Raw genomic sequence first — 16388 nt, forward strand, 5'->3', positions numbered from 1 at the left:
AGGCATTTGACTTAGGAGAGCCCCACTGTGGACTCCTGTCACCGCAGGGGGACTTCTCCGTGTCTCAGACACATCTAACATCGGGGAATTCCAGAGGGTGGACCGCCATAATTCTTACTGTCATTAGAAGTGATTGTAGAGAACAGATGCTACGGTATCTCTTGAAATTTTTTCTATTATGTTCTAGAAGCAGCTGGAGCATATTGGTCCTTTTCAGTGCCTTAGTTTTCAGCTGTTCCTTCTGATTTTTCTGTGTCGTCTTGGAAGATTCAGTTTCTTTTTGGACTAGCTCCGGATACGAAATTGAGGGCTAGAGGATGGGGCTGCCCACTCGTGCTTTGTTACACTGGCATAAGTGTCCCGCTTGTGACCGAGCACCGGAAGCCAGTGATTGCCCGCTTCCGGGGAATACTCACATGATTTCTCTTTCAAGTGAAGATATTTGTTTCACGTATTTTCACAGCAGCAATTCCTGGCCTTCATTTGCAACATCTCAAAGTAGTAATCTCCAAACTTCCTTTTTAAAAACTTGAGAGTAAAGGATATAAATGTTACAAACTAGCCAGCCATACGGTAATAATTGTCAAAACTGGGCAAAGGGTACATGGACATCGTTTGTTATAGTGTTCTCTCTACTTTTATGAATGTTTGAAATTTTCCTTAATCAAAAGTAAATTAAAAAGCCATACTTGCATGCTAAGTAACAACTTTATAGAGCGGTAAACCATGTATCAGGCACTTTCTAACTGATACAAATGAATTTTCCCAATAACCCTATAAGTTAGCTCCATTTTAGAGATGACAGAACTGAGGCTTAGAGAGGTAAAGTAACTTGTCAAAGTCACAAAGCTTGTAATAACTTTAAGTAGTTAGATGTAAATATGTCAGTAGTTACAGATAAATAGCTAAGGCATAGATTATCCACAGGAGGATTTTATTTAAAAAAGAATGCCTGTCCTGTGCCAGACCCTGAAGATACCTTGAACAAGATGAACAAAACCCCCCAACCTCTGGAGCTTCCACCCTGATGGGGAGGAGGTAACAAACATGGAAACATGTAAGATGTTGGCAGGTAGCGATAAGTCCCCTGAAGAAAATGGGGTAGAATTGTAAGCAGAGAGTGCGAGAGCAGGAGGCTCCCGTCCCAAGGGTGGTTAGGAAACGGCTCACCTGTCAGAATAGGCAGAAGTAGGTCATGGTCTTCTTTGTATTCTAGCAGGTCGCTTTTCGAAACGGATTTTTTTGGTTTTTGGGGGTTTTTTGGCCTCAGTTATAATGGTAGGAGAAATTGGCCTCTTCTGATATATGTTAGTGCGTGACAGTTTTTCCGAAATAAATAGATGATGACAACGGGTAAATGACGCTGTAGAGCAGAGGGCACCTTTCTAAAAAGTTGGAACCTTGTTTGAGCCCAGTGTGAGGCTCAAACCCACAAGATGTGGGATCGTGACCTGAGCCGAAGTCAGACGCTCAACCGACTGAGGCACCCAGGCGCCCCGACACAAATTATTTTGAAGAGCAAATGGAAAAATCTCTTCACCTACAACCGCCCCCTATTTCACCCCTCCAAAAAAGCTTGTTACAGTCTTTTCATGTCCCACTGTTGTAAGGAAGGGTTTGAGAATGCAAACGGTGAGGTGTAACCATACTCAACTTTCCTTTTTCATTTTCATAATAGCAAAGATGTAGAGAAAGAGACATGTTTACAGTTTCTTCCATTGGCTCTTAAAATTTCCCAGAGAAATCATCAACGCTTAAAAGTGAGGTTGACTTGATGAAAAAAATCTTTTCGAATTGTATACACTACTGTGATGGCAGCAGAGATAGCTATGTGCTTGTGTGTCGTGTTTGTTTTTTTAAATTGCACAATTTGAGGGGCTCCTGGGTGGCTCAGTCGGTTGAGTATCTGACTCCGGCTCAGGTCATGATCTCGCCACGGCTTGTGAGTGAGTTCAAGCCCTGTGTCGGGCTCTGTGCTGGCAGCCTGGAGCCTGCTTCCGGTTCTGTGTCCTTTTCTCACTTTGCCCCTCCCCTGCTCATGCGCTCTCTCTCTCTCGCTCGCTCTCTCTCTCTCTCTCAAGAATAAATAAAACATTTTTTAAAAATTAAAAAAAAATTAAATTGCACATTTGGTGTTCAGGTGATTCTTTATTTTCGCTAGGTATTTGTTGACTGACCAAAACAGGATGCGAAGTGTAAATGACATCATGCCCATGATTGGTGCTCGATTTTATACTCAGTTGGATGCTGCTCAAATGAGAAATGATGTCATAGAGGAAGACCTTGCAAAGGTAAAGAGTTAAAAAAAGATATATACAATGACATCTGTATGTGCAAAGAGTTAGAAAACGGTAATTTTTGTGCTGAATTGGCTAGGACTGTTTACAGATATTTTTTAACTTTAAAAAAAATTTTTTTAAATTTCTTATGTCCTCTGGGCATTTGTGTTCTGCTTTTTGTTTGTGGCTTTGCTCCAGTTAATTGACAGAATCTTGATTTTTTTTTTTTTCCCATGTAACTTTAACCATTCTTAAAAATGGCCAGCTGCATGATCATCTTCAGTATTGATATTGAATGAAATGGACATGTTACATTCAAAATGATTACCAAAAGGTGGGGATATTAGGATTTACGGTTTAAAGGTAATATTGGTATAGGATACCAGGTTCATAAAATTTTGCTGGAATATTAACATTCTCTCTCTTTTTAAAATGTCTTATAGGAGGTTCAAAATGGAAGACTGTTTAGGCTTCTAGCAAAATTGGGAACAATCAATGAGAGGCCGGAGTAAGGATTTACAGTATTTTACAATATGATTTCAATCAAATGCACTAACAAGAATGAGTATACCTGACTCTTACTGGTTTTTTTGGAAAGAGAAAAATTCTCATGTGAAGTGACCTTAAGCCTGTTGGCAGCCATTAGGATGCTGTTTTTTACCTACAGCCTAGATGTGGTTGTTCTTAGGGATTCCACACACATACCCATACAGAAAAGAGACTGTTAGAAAGCTCCATTGTGGTTTGTGCATGAGGGAACATTTTATGACCGTCAGTACTGCCTCCACCCTGTCTCCTTTTTGAAGCTTGCTCAGTTCAGTTTACCTTAGTCAGATTAGAGATTTCAGACATGTCTAATTGTTGCATGCCCCTTATCTTCTATTTAAGAACATCACATAAACAATACATACAGCTGTCATATCAGTGACACTGGAAAGGCCTTGCCACCCTTCATTATTTGTCATTTAGTTCTGCCTCATTTGTAAGTTAAAGTTTATCGTACGTTCAAGAAAGAAGGAGAGTTGACGTCTGTACTAAATAGTGATTGTCAAAGACAGGTTGAACAGTATTATAGCTACTTTCACTGTAGTATAAGTTCTGTTTCAGGAATGTTACCTCTGTTGATAGAGATAGGTGACACATAAATACTGCTTGAGGGATTTTGTTTTTGACCACAAAATTCATATTCACTTACCTTTCTTCACAGTTACAAAACTCAATTCGTATTTTCTCTGATAATGTTTCTAAATGAAGAGAAGATGACAGCAACAACAAAAACCCCCCCAAAAACCCTTCAAGTTGTTTCTTCTGGCATTTTTCTCTTTATTTAAAAATAATATGCTTGTGATACTATTGCTTGATTTTTTTTTTTTTTTTTTTAAGTATTTAACTCAGCTAATGACTTTGTCCTGTGTAGGATGAGGCTTTATCTTTCATACCCTCTTTCCTTAACTAAACATACACACACACACACACACTCACTCACTCACTCACTCACATTCTACCATTGAACCCATAAGTTTTGAGTTAAAAGTGTTGACATTAGTATAACAGGGTAAATACTGTTCATAGCTGCACCACAGAGTAAACCATGACTATATTTCCTTTCTTTTGTATTTTGTTTTTTGATTTTTGTTTTCCTCGGGTTAATAATTGCCTTATTATAGAACTCTAATAAGCAAATGAAAAAATATTGGCCACCACTTTATTCCAGACTTTTTGCCAGAGTTAACAAAACACCTTCCCATATGGTCAAAAATAGGTAACCTATCAGTTCCTTTTTTTTTCTCCCCCTTAGAGAAATTGCCCCCGGAGCCTCTGTCCTTCTGTTCCTATCTGGGCTGGTTGAGCTCTAAGCCTGCTCACACTCACACTTTAGAACTGGAGCTTCCCTTCACTATTATCCTGGGAATTCTCATTGTCTCTCCCTTTGTGTTGGATACCCTGTTTCTTGCTTTTTTCCTTGATTTATTCTTTTGATTTATTGGAGCACATCCTCCTGTAGCTTCCTGAGAAAGGTGAGTTTTTTGAGTCTTTGTAAGTCTGAAAATATCTTTATTCTATTTTTACACTTATTGACAGTATAACTGGGTATAAAATTCTAGACTGTCCTGGGAAAATTCTTTTTATTAATTTTGAATAGGTTAATATGAACCAGTTTTTTAAAACGTAGAAAAGGGTTTGCAGTGGGAAAAAATCTCTCACACCTGTAACATCCCCAGTCTCTCCCTTTTCTCCCACTAATCTTTATTTTATATTCTTCCTGAGTTACAATGATACATTCTTAATTCCTTTCATCCCCTCCTTACTTTTTAATATATACAAATTGTAAACCATGCAGTGTTCTGTATGTTACTTTTTCCTTATTAACTATATTTTGGAAATCTTTTTGTTTAGGTATGTTTAGTGTATACCAAACACTATTCTCAATAGTTTACAAATACGTCCCAACTCAATCCCCGTAACTACCTTGTGATACAGGTACTATTAGTCTTCTCGATTAACAGAGATGTGTGGGCATAGAGAGGTGAAATACCTTTTCCAGGGTCACATAATAAGTGAGCATCTGAGCCAGAATTCAAATCCAGACAGTATGGTTCCAGAGTCTATGCTCTTAACCACTATGCTATGCCTCCATAATTTATAGCCATGTAATAGTCCATTCTGTGGACATGCTATAATTTATTGCTCTAGTTCCTGATCAGTAGGCATTCGAGTTGTTTTTACTGTTTTGCTGGTATAATCAGTGCTGCAGGGACTGACTTATGCATACTTAATTGTATGTGTGCATAAAGATAGACCCAGTTGTGGTTGTTAGGTCTGTGGCCGTAAACCCTTGCAGAGAGCCTTTTACCAACACTGCTTCTTCAAGCTTGTGGATTTTTGTCTACCTGATGGATGCGAAATTGAATCTCCGTGCAGTTTTATTTTGTACTTACTCTTAATGAGCATGTTGCTTGTCATTTTTATGTTTTTGATCTGTTTCTGTTTCCTTTTTTTTCCTTTGTTCGTATTGTTGGCTCATTTTTATTTCCAGTTGAATTGTCTGTCATTTTGATTTATAGGAGCTGGAGAGATTTGTCCTTTTTGATCATTTTCTTTTTAATTTGTCATTTCTCTTTTGACTGCTCAGTTTTTTTTTTCCATGCAGACATTTGTATACATAGTGTAACTGATCAAACTTCTTTTATCCTTTTGGGTTTTGAATCATAGAAAGGCCTTTTCTACAGGAATCTTCTCATTGTTTCTTCTAGCGTACTTACGGTTTTATTTTCTTCCCATATTAAATTTTTATGTATTTGGAATATTTATAGGATATAAGGTATGTATTCAGCTCCCCCACCCTTCCCTCTCAGAAGATGCTCCAGTGGCCCAAAAGCTATTTATTGAATAGTCTAGCTTTTCCCCACTGGTTTAAGACGGTACTTCTTTCACATTAATGTTTGAATGACTGTCATTTCTTTTGAATGTTTGCTTATTTATTGAGAGAGAGTGAGTAAGCAAGTGAGCAGGGGAGGGGCAGAGAGAGAGAGGGAGGGAGGGAAGGAGAGAGGGAGAATCCCAAGCATGGTTGCTTAACTGACTGAGCTAACCAGGCACCCCTTCATGACTAACTTTTTTTTTTTGGATGACATTTTAAAATCTGGTAGTGTTCATTCTTTCTCAGCTTCATTTCATTGTTTTTTGTTGTTTCCTAAAACTTTAATTTTCTGTATAAATTCTAGAATCAGCTTTTTTAGTTAAAAAAAAAATCTATAAACCTGGTGGTATTTTTATTTTATAAGATGAGATGTTTATTATTAAACTTAAGGAGCATATGTGTTTGTAGATGTTGAGTTTCGTAACCACGACAATGGTATATATCGTTGAATTCATTCACACCTACTTTACTGTCTGTCCTTCAGTGCTTAAGTTGTTCTTATGTTGTTGTGGCACACTAAGTTTACCAGGTATTTTTTTTCTTGTTGCTGTTGTAAATGGGAATCCCCTCCCCTCCCCCCACCCCTGCCATTCTTTCTTCTTAGATTGCCTATTATCGTACACGTGAAATTTATCAATTTCTGTAAAATTTGTGCCCAGATACCTTAGTGTTTGGATCGTTTTTCGCTAGATTTCTTGGGTTTCCCCGATACAGAGTCATATCTTCAAATAATTGTAGTTACATTTCCTACTTTCTAATTTCGATAGTTTCAGTTGCTTTGGAGTGATTGTGTTAGCTGGTATCTCTAGTACATAGTTAAGTAATAGTAGTGATAATTTCTGTCAGAATTTGAAGCTTTGCTCCACTGTCTTTTAACTTCCGGATTCAAATCTATTTTCTTTTCAAACCCTTCCCCTTCCTCTGTGCTTTTAGGGTCTTCTCTTTATTGATGTTCAGAAATGCACAGTGAGATGCCTTGGTGTAGGGTTTTTTATTCATTCTGATGAATCAGCAGGGTGGGCAGGCCCTTTTAATCTTGGAAACGTAGGTCCTTCAGCTCTGAGAAGTTGTCTTCATTGTTTCTTTGATAGCTTCTCTCTTTGGAATTCCTGTTACTCAGGTATTAGACCATCGTCATTAATTTTCTAATATTCCCTTCTGTTTTCTGTACTGTATTTTTTTGTTCTACTTTTGAGGTAATTATCTCAACTTACTTTGTCTAAAAATAAAGGTTTTTTCCCAATCCTTCGAATTTTTAAGCTTCTGTCATAATTTTAATTTTCAAGAACTTTCTGTTTTCTAAATGCTTTTCTTTAATGTTCACTCAGTTTTGAGAGAGAGAGAGAGGGAGGGAGAGAGCGAACGAGCATGATTGGGGGAGGGGTAGAGACAGAGAGTGGAGTACAAAGGATCAGAAGCCGGCTCTGTGTTGGCAGCTGTGAGCCTGATGCGGGGCTCAAGCTTATGAGCCATGAGATCCTGACCTGAGCTGAAGTTGGACGCTCAACCGGCTGAGCCACCCAGGCGCCCCTCTCTAAACGTTTCTGTCTTACAGCATCTAATTCTTGTTTGTGCAAGAGTCTCAATTACAGATTTTGGTTAGGGTTTTTTTTGTTGTTGTTCTAAGTTTTGTTCTGTTCCCTGCAGTGCCTCATAGGAAATGAGTTTCTTCTGTTTCATTCTCCAGTGGATTTCTGATCCTGGCTATGTGTTCATGTTGAAAGTAATCTTTTTTGGGGTACTTGGCTGGCTCAGTGAGAAGCGTATGCGACTCTTGATCTTGGGGTCGTCAGTTCAAGCCCTGCGTTGGGTGTGGAAATTACTAAAAAGCTAAGTAAATGCAATTTTAAAGAAATTTAAAGAATTTCATCTAAAAAGCTACTGATAAGTTCCTGGTGGTGTCAGAGATTGTAGAATGTGTGGTAAAGCAGTGTGATGCTGTGATGTATAATTTTTGTTTGTTTTTGGTATACTCTTAAGTGTCAGAATTTCCCTTGGGCAAGTTAGCATCCGGAAAATAACCTTCCAACCTTCTGTAGTATAAATTCGTGGTCAAGCGTTGGATGGCCAAGTAGCCACGAGGGGTTGACTGAATGGTCTTACTTGCCATCGCTTGCTCTTCTTGGCACCCTGGGGCGGGAGCGTCTTTGTTCACCCTGTCTAGAGAGATTTCCGGTACCTTTTCTGGAAAATTTCTGCAAAGCAGAAATGGAGGCAGGGATGGGAGAGAGGTTATCTACTTGTTATTTATAGAATTTTCCATCAATTCCGCTGTTTCCACCTTGAGCCCATACTGCACTTTCAGTAGTACCTCATGATTTCCCTGCCTGGCCTCACGGCGATGGCTCCCTTCTGTGGCTCCCCCTTCTTGTGCCTTCTGTAGCATTAGCGGTCAGTTTTCTTCAAGTCAGCTCATCATACCACTTACCAGCCTGTTTTTCATCTTTCCAGTTTTTCTTCGTGGATTTTTCTTCTTTTGTTGCTTCTGATCACTTTGTCCTTGTGTGTTTATTATATCCTTTATTAGACATTCATTGCCAGTTTGGTGGGGTTTTGAGAGGAAACAGAGATAAATGGATGTGTTTAATTAGCGTTTTAATGGACAGTCCCTGGAGTGATCTTTGCAAAACTCTTAGGATTGTGTTAAAACCCAAATGGTGGGCTTTCCATCTGTTTTTAAGTTTATTTATTAACTTTGAGAGAGAGAGAGAAAGAGTGTGTGGGAGGGAGGAGCAGAGAGAGAGAGAATCCCAAGCAGGCTCTGCATTGTCAGCGCGCAGCCCTGCACACTGTGAGATCGTGATCTGAGCCAAAACCAAGGATGCTTCACTGACTTAGCCACCCAGGTGTCCCTCCATCTTGTTCTCAGAAAACACCTAGATTTTTAACCATAGCTTGATCTCTCTCTTCTTATCTTTGCTTCAGATATGTCTTTTTTTTTTCCTTTTAATTTTCTTCTCCCCTGTCTTGCCTTCTGTCCCTCTTTGCCCTGGTCTTTTCTCTTCCCCCCTCCTTGCTCTTACTCTCTGTCCCTCTCTTGGCCTCTCTTTTCCTCCCCTCAGCCCCTTCCAACCACACTGACCTTTGTTAAGTTTCTGAAGTGCGGCATGCTCTGTCCTCGCAAATACTGATGCCTCTGACTAGGGTGTCCTTCCTCTGGGAGGAACATCCACTGCTTCCTCTGGAGAGCCTTCTTTGTCCTCCTAGGTGAATTCACGTTCCGTACCGTTTCCCTTTTTCTTAATGGCCTTATCAAAATATGCACTTAAAACATGTTTTGGTTCTTTGAACATCTGTTTTCCTCACTAGATCGTAAGTTCCAGAGGTCACTGGACACTAACTGATCATCTGGTCAGTTCTCTGGTTCTTCACAGCTCATTCTCACATACGCTCATGATGGTAGGAAACCAAAATCTACCCGCTTTTTGTTTCCTTAAACATTTTTCTATTTTTTGCTGCCAGTAAAGTAGAAGACAGATCTGATCTTATCTCTCTACTCTATATCCTAAAGGTGAGAAGAGGAAAAGAATAATCTCTTTCAACTTATTTCTAAAGATTTTTAAAGACCTTTTCTTTTCCCTCCATTTACCTAAGGAAGTGATTATAAAATAGTGTGTAAGGGTCGGTTACCCTTAAGAAATAGAAACTGGGTTTCATATACTTTCATTTTCTATGAAATTATTATTTTTTTTAAAGTTTATTTATTTACTTAGAGCACCCAAGCAAGGGAGGGGCAGAGGGAGAAGTCGATAATCCCAAGGAGGCTCCCTGCTGTCATCACAGAGCCCGGTCTCAGGAACTGTGAGATCAAGACCTGAGGCGAGGTCAGGAGTCAGAGGCTTAACTGACTGAGCCACCCAGGGGCCCCGTGAAGTTATTTTTTTAATATTTGGCAGTTGGCACATAAAATTTGAAAAAGGCCAATTTTTTTAGCCTCCCTATAACTTTTGGAGGATTAAAAAAAAAAAAAACAACCCGTAAAACACTACATACACGGACACAGACACACAAACGGTACTTAACTTATTTATCAGAGAAAACAATCAAACTAGTGTTGAGTCTGAAGAATCAACATAGCCATGTGGCATACAGCATGAGTTACTGAGGTAAAATATTACCTTCCCCCAGGTTTCAGAAGGATCCTACCTGGTCGGAGACTGGAGACCGTTATCTGTTGAAACTCTTTAGGGATCATCTTTTCCATCAGGTGACAGAAGCAGGTGCCCCTTGGATTGACCTCAGCCATATCATTTCTTGTCTTAACAAGGTAATTTGTATCTGGATTTTTAAGATCACAATGCAAAGTTGTGTTTTCTATAAATACTAAGAGACTTAAGAAGTTAGATGTATTCTATGTAGCCAAAAGACATTTTATTAATAATTATTAGGTGTATCTACTTAATAACAGTTTCTAGACTTGGCAGGCCTTTTTGACATCTTCATGAATAATTACAGAATTTTTCATTGTGGATCATCTTATTGTGATAAAACGTCACAAAAGCAGTGGGTGGGAAAAACAAAAATTTTATGTTTAAGTATTTTTTTAACAGTTGAATTGCTTTCTTGTGAGTCTCATGTTGGATGTCCATACATGTTATCTGTTCATTTACTGTTCACTGTGGGCATAGTAATACAATATTACAATAACAAAAGCACAGGAGGCCCAGTGTTCTAAGTGGAGAATTAGGTGATGACATGAACTAAGTAGATGGAGACACGTCATAAATTCACTGGAGAGGTGAACTTTTGTTTTTGAAAGGGCTAGGAGAGAAACGGTTCACAGAGGAAGGAAGGAATGCATTTTCCTTATGAATTACTTGGAATTACAGAGTGTAGAATGGGTCTCCAGAAGTAAACATTAGTTTTTGTATGTAGGCTTATATCTAAATCTCAAGGGTCTGCAAAATGGGCAGACAGCCAGCCTGTTTTTTTGTTTTTGTTTGTGGTTTTGTTTTTTTGTTGTTGTTTTTTTTTTTTGTAGAGCCTGCAACTTAAGAATTTTTTTTACATTTTCAAAAGACTGAAAACAAATAGCAGAAGCAAAACTAAAAAGAATATGTGACAGAGACTGTATGCGGCCCTGAAATTTAAGGCGTTTACTGTCTGGCCATCTTTATGGAAACCATTTGCTGACCCCTGGTCTAAACTGTCCCTAAATTACAAGTACTAGAGGAGAAAATGCCTCATGGTACATGGTGTAGAATTGTTCGTGTTCAGTGTGCTAACTGTTCAGGCAGAATGTGGTTTTTGTTTTTAAGCACTCCTTTGCCTTGTTTGAATTTCCTTAAAACTCTTTAAAGAGAGTGTTGTCAATAATCGACATTAAGACAGAACAAACTGAATGTACCATTGAACTAATCTAGTATGACATGTATTTGTTTGCCCTTTCCCTTAAGGGGAAAACATTTTTCTTAAAAGCAATGAGTGGAGAATAATTCTACCAGAGTTTAGAAAATGGTATCCGTGTATCAGAGCACCAGTAATTAAAAATACGTAGCACTACTTAAACAGTGACAGCTAGATCCTGTGAAATCAAGTCGTGGACAGATAGGTATCTGAAGTGAAGATTATTTAATGAATGTGAGGATAATTAAAAACTTGAAAATTCTGTTTGACTTCATAAAATAACTAGGAGTAAATAAAATTTATCCCAAATCTGAAAATGTGGTAATTTTCTAAGTTTGGGAAGAGTGTAACAAATTAAAAAGCATGGATGGCCATATTGGTGATCTAAAAATTAAAACTTTACATAGCGTATTTTGGTGGGAATTACAACAAATTAAGCTGGTAAAGTGATTTGAAAGTTTGAACGTTCGGAATTAGTAACTTGTAAACATTTTAATGAATGAATGAGTGAAAAGGAAGGAAAATGTACATTGAAAACTAACCCAAAAAAGGGAAAACCTAGCAAGATAATTTATTTGATGGACTAAGGATTAGTATAAATGCTTTTTAAAGACCTCATTAAAATATTACTACCAAATCTTGACAGATAAATGGGTAAAGATCATAAACTGGCATTCGCACAAGTGGAAGTAACATATGTAAATGTATGAAAACATTTGGTAATACCTGAAAATGTAAATAAAAATATCAAGGCATGCATTTGATAGGGAGCAGCTTGTAAATTGGTACAACTCATAAATCAGTGGTTTCTGATGCCCTTTGGACAGCAGTTTAGCCCTATGTGTTCAGCCATAAAATTATTTGTACTTTTTGGCTCATTGTTGATATTTGTAAGTGTTTCTCCTAAGGAAGTAATTCCACGGAAGAAAAAAAATTAAGTAGACGAGTGTGTTCGGCGCACTAGAATTCGTCATGCCAAAAAGCTGGAATATATTGGGGCACCTGGCTGGCCCGGTGGGTAGAGCATGTGGCTCTTGATCTCTGGGTCATGAGTTCAAGCCCCACATTGGGCGTGGAGCTTACTTTACAAAACAAAACAGAGCAACAAAAACGGAAAGTATTGGGGGAATAATTAAAGGATGGAATATAATGCAAACAGGTATGAAGTATGGAAGCTAGGTGGAAACACAGGACTGCTTAAAAAACATCCCCGTTGAGAAGTGTGCACACTGACGAGCGTGTGTATCTAGAAGGGCACAGCACAGAAATTTTTAAAATATTTGTCAGTGTGGCAGAAGCTGTCCTAAAGTAGATAAAGTGGATCGTCTCGTGCCTGGTATGAACTTCGTGTTTTGCGTCTCCGTCTGTTTCAGTTAGATGCTGGCGTGCCAGAAAAAATAAGCCTCATTTCCAGAGACGAGAAGAGCGTACTTGTGGTGACTTACAGTGACTTAAAGCGCTGCTTCGAGAACACTTTCCAGGAACTGATTGCAGCTGCGAATGGGCAGTTGTAGTATTGGCTGAAGAAGCACGCAGGACACGGCTGAGGACCTTACCCGATAGCAAATTGCACTCCAGCTGAACTGGTCTCATCCTCTCCTTCCACATTTGGGAAACCCGACAGGAGATGAGCAGGCTGCTTGCACTTCAGTCAGGTACACTGCTACCCGAGAGGAAGAATGTCCCACTTAGCCTAGAGCTGTGGCTGCCATGGGGGCCCGGATCTGTGAAGAATACTTTGGATCAAGGAGCGCCATCAGGTGAATGGCGTTCCGGCTGTTGTGTTTTTCCCCTTGTGTATGCACTAATTTTAATTTTTTAAAGACTTTTTTCTGATCTTGGAACTTTTGCCACATTGTATACTTACTTACTAAGGGAAACTGTTTGCCAGGACATTTTTGGGAAACAACGATGGGCAGCATTTTTGTCACTGAGGGTTGCGGCATCGGCTCTTTGGGGGATGGGTTGCCCTGACCGACGTAATGGACCAGGTAAATGGTTTCACAGAAGCACCGTGTGGTGTATAATCCTTGTAAGAGTACTGGGTGCAAGCTCTGTCTGCCACCGCTGTTAGTTCAAGTGGAGATTTTGGGGTTTTTGTTTTGTTTTGTTTTTAAGAACAGACAAAAGAGAGGTCAGTGGATTGTGGGATACGAACTCCCCTATTAGTAGACTTAAATCCTTTATGACTAAGGATTGGATACACAGGAACTTACACACAGGAGCACACAGAGCTCTGGGCTCCAGGTTCATCCAGAGTCTTTTCTTAAAAAGGTGTTTCCCTGCTCGTCAGACATACTTAACATTTATGCAACTTTTTTTTTTTTTTTAATGGGAAAAAAGGTAAATTGCGTTAGAGGCCTGAAGTTCAGGAGTATATTGCTTTAGATTATTTCCAGTTTGCTTTTTTTGTATAAAGTTCTGTTCTTGGAACCACAGCTTTATTATGGTACTTTACACTGGATACAGACACAGAGACGCTGTTCGGAAGGTGAATGAAACACAGCAGTGGTCTGGCATCGAGAGCTTTCTGAAGTTTTACAGCCTGAATCTGGAGGGATAACAATCTGCTGTGCCTTTGCAGTCACTGCTTAGCCCAAAGTAATAGTACTTTTGATAATAACTTCACTATGTGGGATATTCCTGAATAAGTCAATCTCAAAAGTTTGGAATTTTCCTCCTCTTAACTTTCTTAATATTCGGACGTGCAGTTGTTGCCAAACTTGGGTATTCGTGGAATTTCTAGTTAATGACACACCTACTCTTTGATACTGAAGACTGCCAAATACATAGGAGTTTTCTTTCACAAAAACACAGTAATGAAGACTCTGTCTCCTTTCCCAGCACTGAATGTTTTACTAGCACTGGGTGCTCACCATGCAACTATGAAGAAAACGTGGAAACTCAGAAGGTCAGGAAAGACTTCCAAGCGCTTGCAACTGATGTTACGGTCTTCAATTTTAATAATTGCTCATATTTGTAGTTTTCAGAGAAGTTTTTAATATTTCTCTGTCCACTTTTTATAAGCTTTAAAATGATTTTCTCTGCCTTGAGATTTGCATCAAGAAAAAAACACCTCTCTTCACCTGAAAGCTTTGAAGACTACAGACATGCTTTACACATTTTAACAAGTGTGTCTGAGTCCACGTTTGGTAGCATCAGTTGTTGAGTTCAAAAGAAAATCAATTATTGCATTTGATCTGGATGGATTTTACGAGAACATAATGTTCACTGTTCAAAGGATGATTAACATTTGCCACCATAATGTTCTTTTTTTATGTAAAAGGAACATGAACTTGGAGACATTAACATGCAAAAGTCTTTTATCATTAGCTCATGTATTTGAGGAAGAGCAGCTGTCTTTTTATATGTTTTTTGACAAATCATATTGTGATTCTTTTGTACAAAAAAGAACTACTTGTATTCTAGAAGAAATATGAAATGCTTAATTTATAAGCGGGCTGGAGATTTTTTCCAATATTGTTTTCTTTGAAAATGAAAGGGGATCATCTATTTTAGTTTTGGGGTCTGGGAACTTTTTGAAAATTTAATTTGTGGACCAATGTTTTGTGAAAGCTAATAAGGAAGGGCAGGGGTAAAATAGGGCTTGAATTTCTCATCCTGTATCGACCAGCAAACTTCCCTCTGCAAGGCAGGTTCAAATCACAAACCCAAGAATGTTTGCATCCTAAGTGCTAGTTTGCTTCAGCCCCTAGTAACCTCAGGACTTGGCTTGAATATAAAGGTGGACAGCTGATCTGTTTTCATGAGTAAATATTGTCGGCCAGAAAACAGTTGGTGTCAGGTAATACATCTTTTTTTTAAGCTTTGTTTTATATTTATTTTTCATTTAGTTTTTATTGGGAATGGTTTCCAGTAGAACTCTTATTAGTTCTGCTTAGGTGTTTTTTGGGGGAGCCCTCTTTTCCATAGTGTAATTCCACTTAAGAGGTTGTCTAAAAGGTAGTCTTTTTAATTCATAGGAAGATTGTAATATCTGAGAGTAGTCAAATTAAGGATACAAACTTCCCACACCTTCCTGTTATGACAGATCAAAGCACAGAAAGGACAACCCTTGAAATCATGTAACGTTGGTCATTTCGATTTTTTGTACCTATTTTAAATTCTGTTAGTGTATTTACTTCATTGTAAATATTTTTGAGGGTACCTTTGTATTTTGCTTTTGACCTTGGTTCTGTGGTTTGGATGTCAACAACTTCCCTAAAAGCACCAGTATGTTAAGTTCTAATGTCATGACCCCAATATGGGTTATTCACCTTTAATCCTGTTTTCAGTCTCTATGTGTACAGCAATATTTTTAATAAAGAATTACAGAGAAGTTTGTCCTTTTGGGGGGTACCAGTTCATTTCACAAGGTTAAGTTTGTCTTATGTCCAGGATTTAAAAGGCCGAACATTTCCTGTGTGTTTGGAGGAAACGGTGGTGGCAGGTTTATTCATTCGTTTACCGGGTATCTGCTAAATGCCTACTTGGATCTATTTTGGGTACTGAGAATGCAGATACCTGTACTTGTTATTTATGAAGTACATAGTTCTACCCAAACGTTTCTATATAACACATGGCTTACAGTGTAGTTTAGGAAGAAGATATGGCTAGCCTCTGATTCAGTACTTGGGTAATTTACTGTACAGGTGAAGAGTACCCTTCCCGCCAAGTCCTCCGGAAACATTATTCAGACTATGAGGTAGGTTCGTTTTTGGTTTGTTTTTTTTTTCTTTTTTTAAATATTTTTTTTTAATGTTTGTTTATTTTTGAGAGCGAGACAGACAAGAGTGCTAGCGGGAGAGGGGCAGAGAGAGAGGGAGACGCAGAATCTGAAACAGGCTCCAGGCCTGGCCTGAGCACAGAGCCTGACCCCGGGCTCAAACTCAGGAATAGCATAGCGAGAGCGCGACCTGAGCCGAAGCTGGACGCTTAACCCACTGAGCCACCCAGGCACCCCGAAGGTAGATTTTTTTTAATGGCAGAAACATTCATACTTGTTGAATCTGAGTACTTAGTGTTTATTGTGGTTATTTCCTGTACTGTATTGAAGTGAAAAGTTGAAAAACAGAATAGAAAGTGATAAGGGACTGGAGACCTAATTGAGGGGTACTTAAAGAGGAAGGAGGGTTTATTTTTAGCTGCAGGAACTAGTGAGTTGCTTTTAGAAATTCGGAGAAGAGCGAGAATAAGTGTAGAAGGGTCTTGAAAAAGAAAAAAAAAAAAAAACCCAGTGGATCCGGTGGCAAATCAGAATGACCACTGTAGGTTCAGGGGGAAGAAGGGAGACTAGTCTGCCTCGGATGGAGGATGTTTTGGGGGGATCTTTCTTTTAGATT

General features: G+C 38.8%; 1 protein-coding gene across 12 annotated transcripts in view; it reads left to right on the forward strand.

Annotated features, from left to right (window-relative positions):
- The window catches only part of PAN3 (poly(A) specific ribonuclease subunit PAN3), a 131429-nt gene extending 116033 nt beyond the window's left edge, over positions 1-15396 (forward strand). For 9 of the 12 annotated variants that reach the window (XM_042940298.1, XM_042940447.1, XM_042940399.1 and 6 more), the window contains 4 exons: positions 2162-2291; positions 2723-2787; positions 9829-9967; positions 12420-15396. In XM_042940298.1, coding sequence (XP_042796232.1) covers positions 2162-2291; positions 2723-2787; positions 9829-9967; positions 12420-12560 — 475 coding nt within the window. In that variant the 3' untranslated portion in view covers positions 12561-15396. The other 3 variants (XR_006202961.1, XR_006202965.1, XM_042940614.1) reach the window with 3 other exon arrangements.
- The last annotated feature ends 992 nt before the right edge of the window (positions 15397-16388 follow it).

The sequence above is a fragment of the Panthera leo genome, chromosome A1 (genome assembly GCF_018350215.1).
Source record: "Panthera leo isolate Ple1 chromosome A1, P.leo_Ple1_pat1.1, whole genome shotgun sequence".
NCBI classification, from domain to species: domain Eukaryota; kingdom Metazoa; phylum Chordata; class Mammalia; order Carnivora; family Felidae; genus Panthera; species Panthera leo.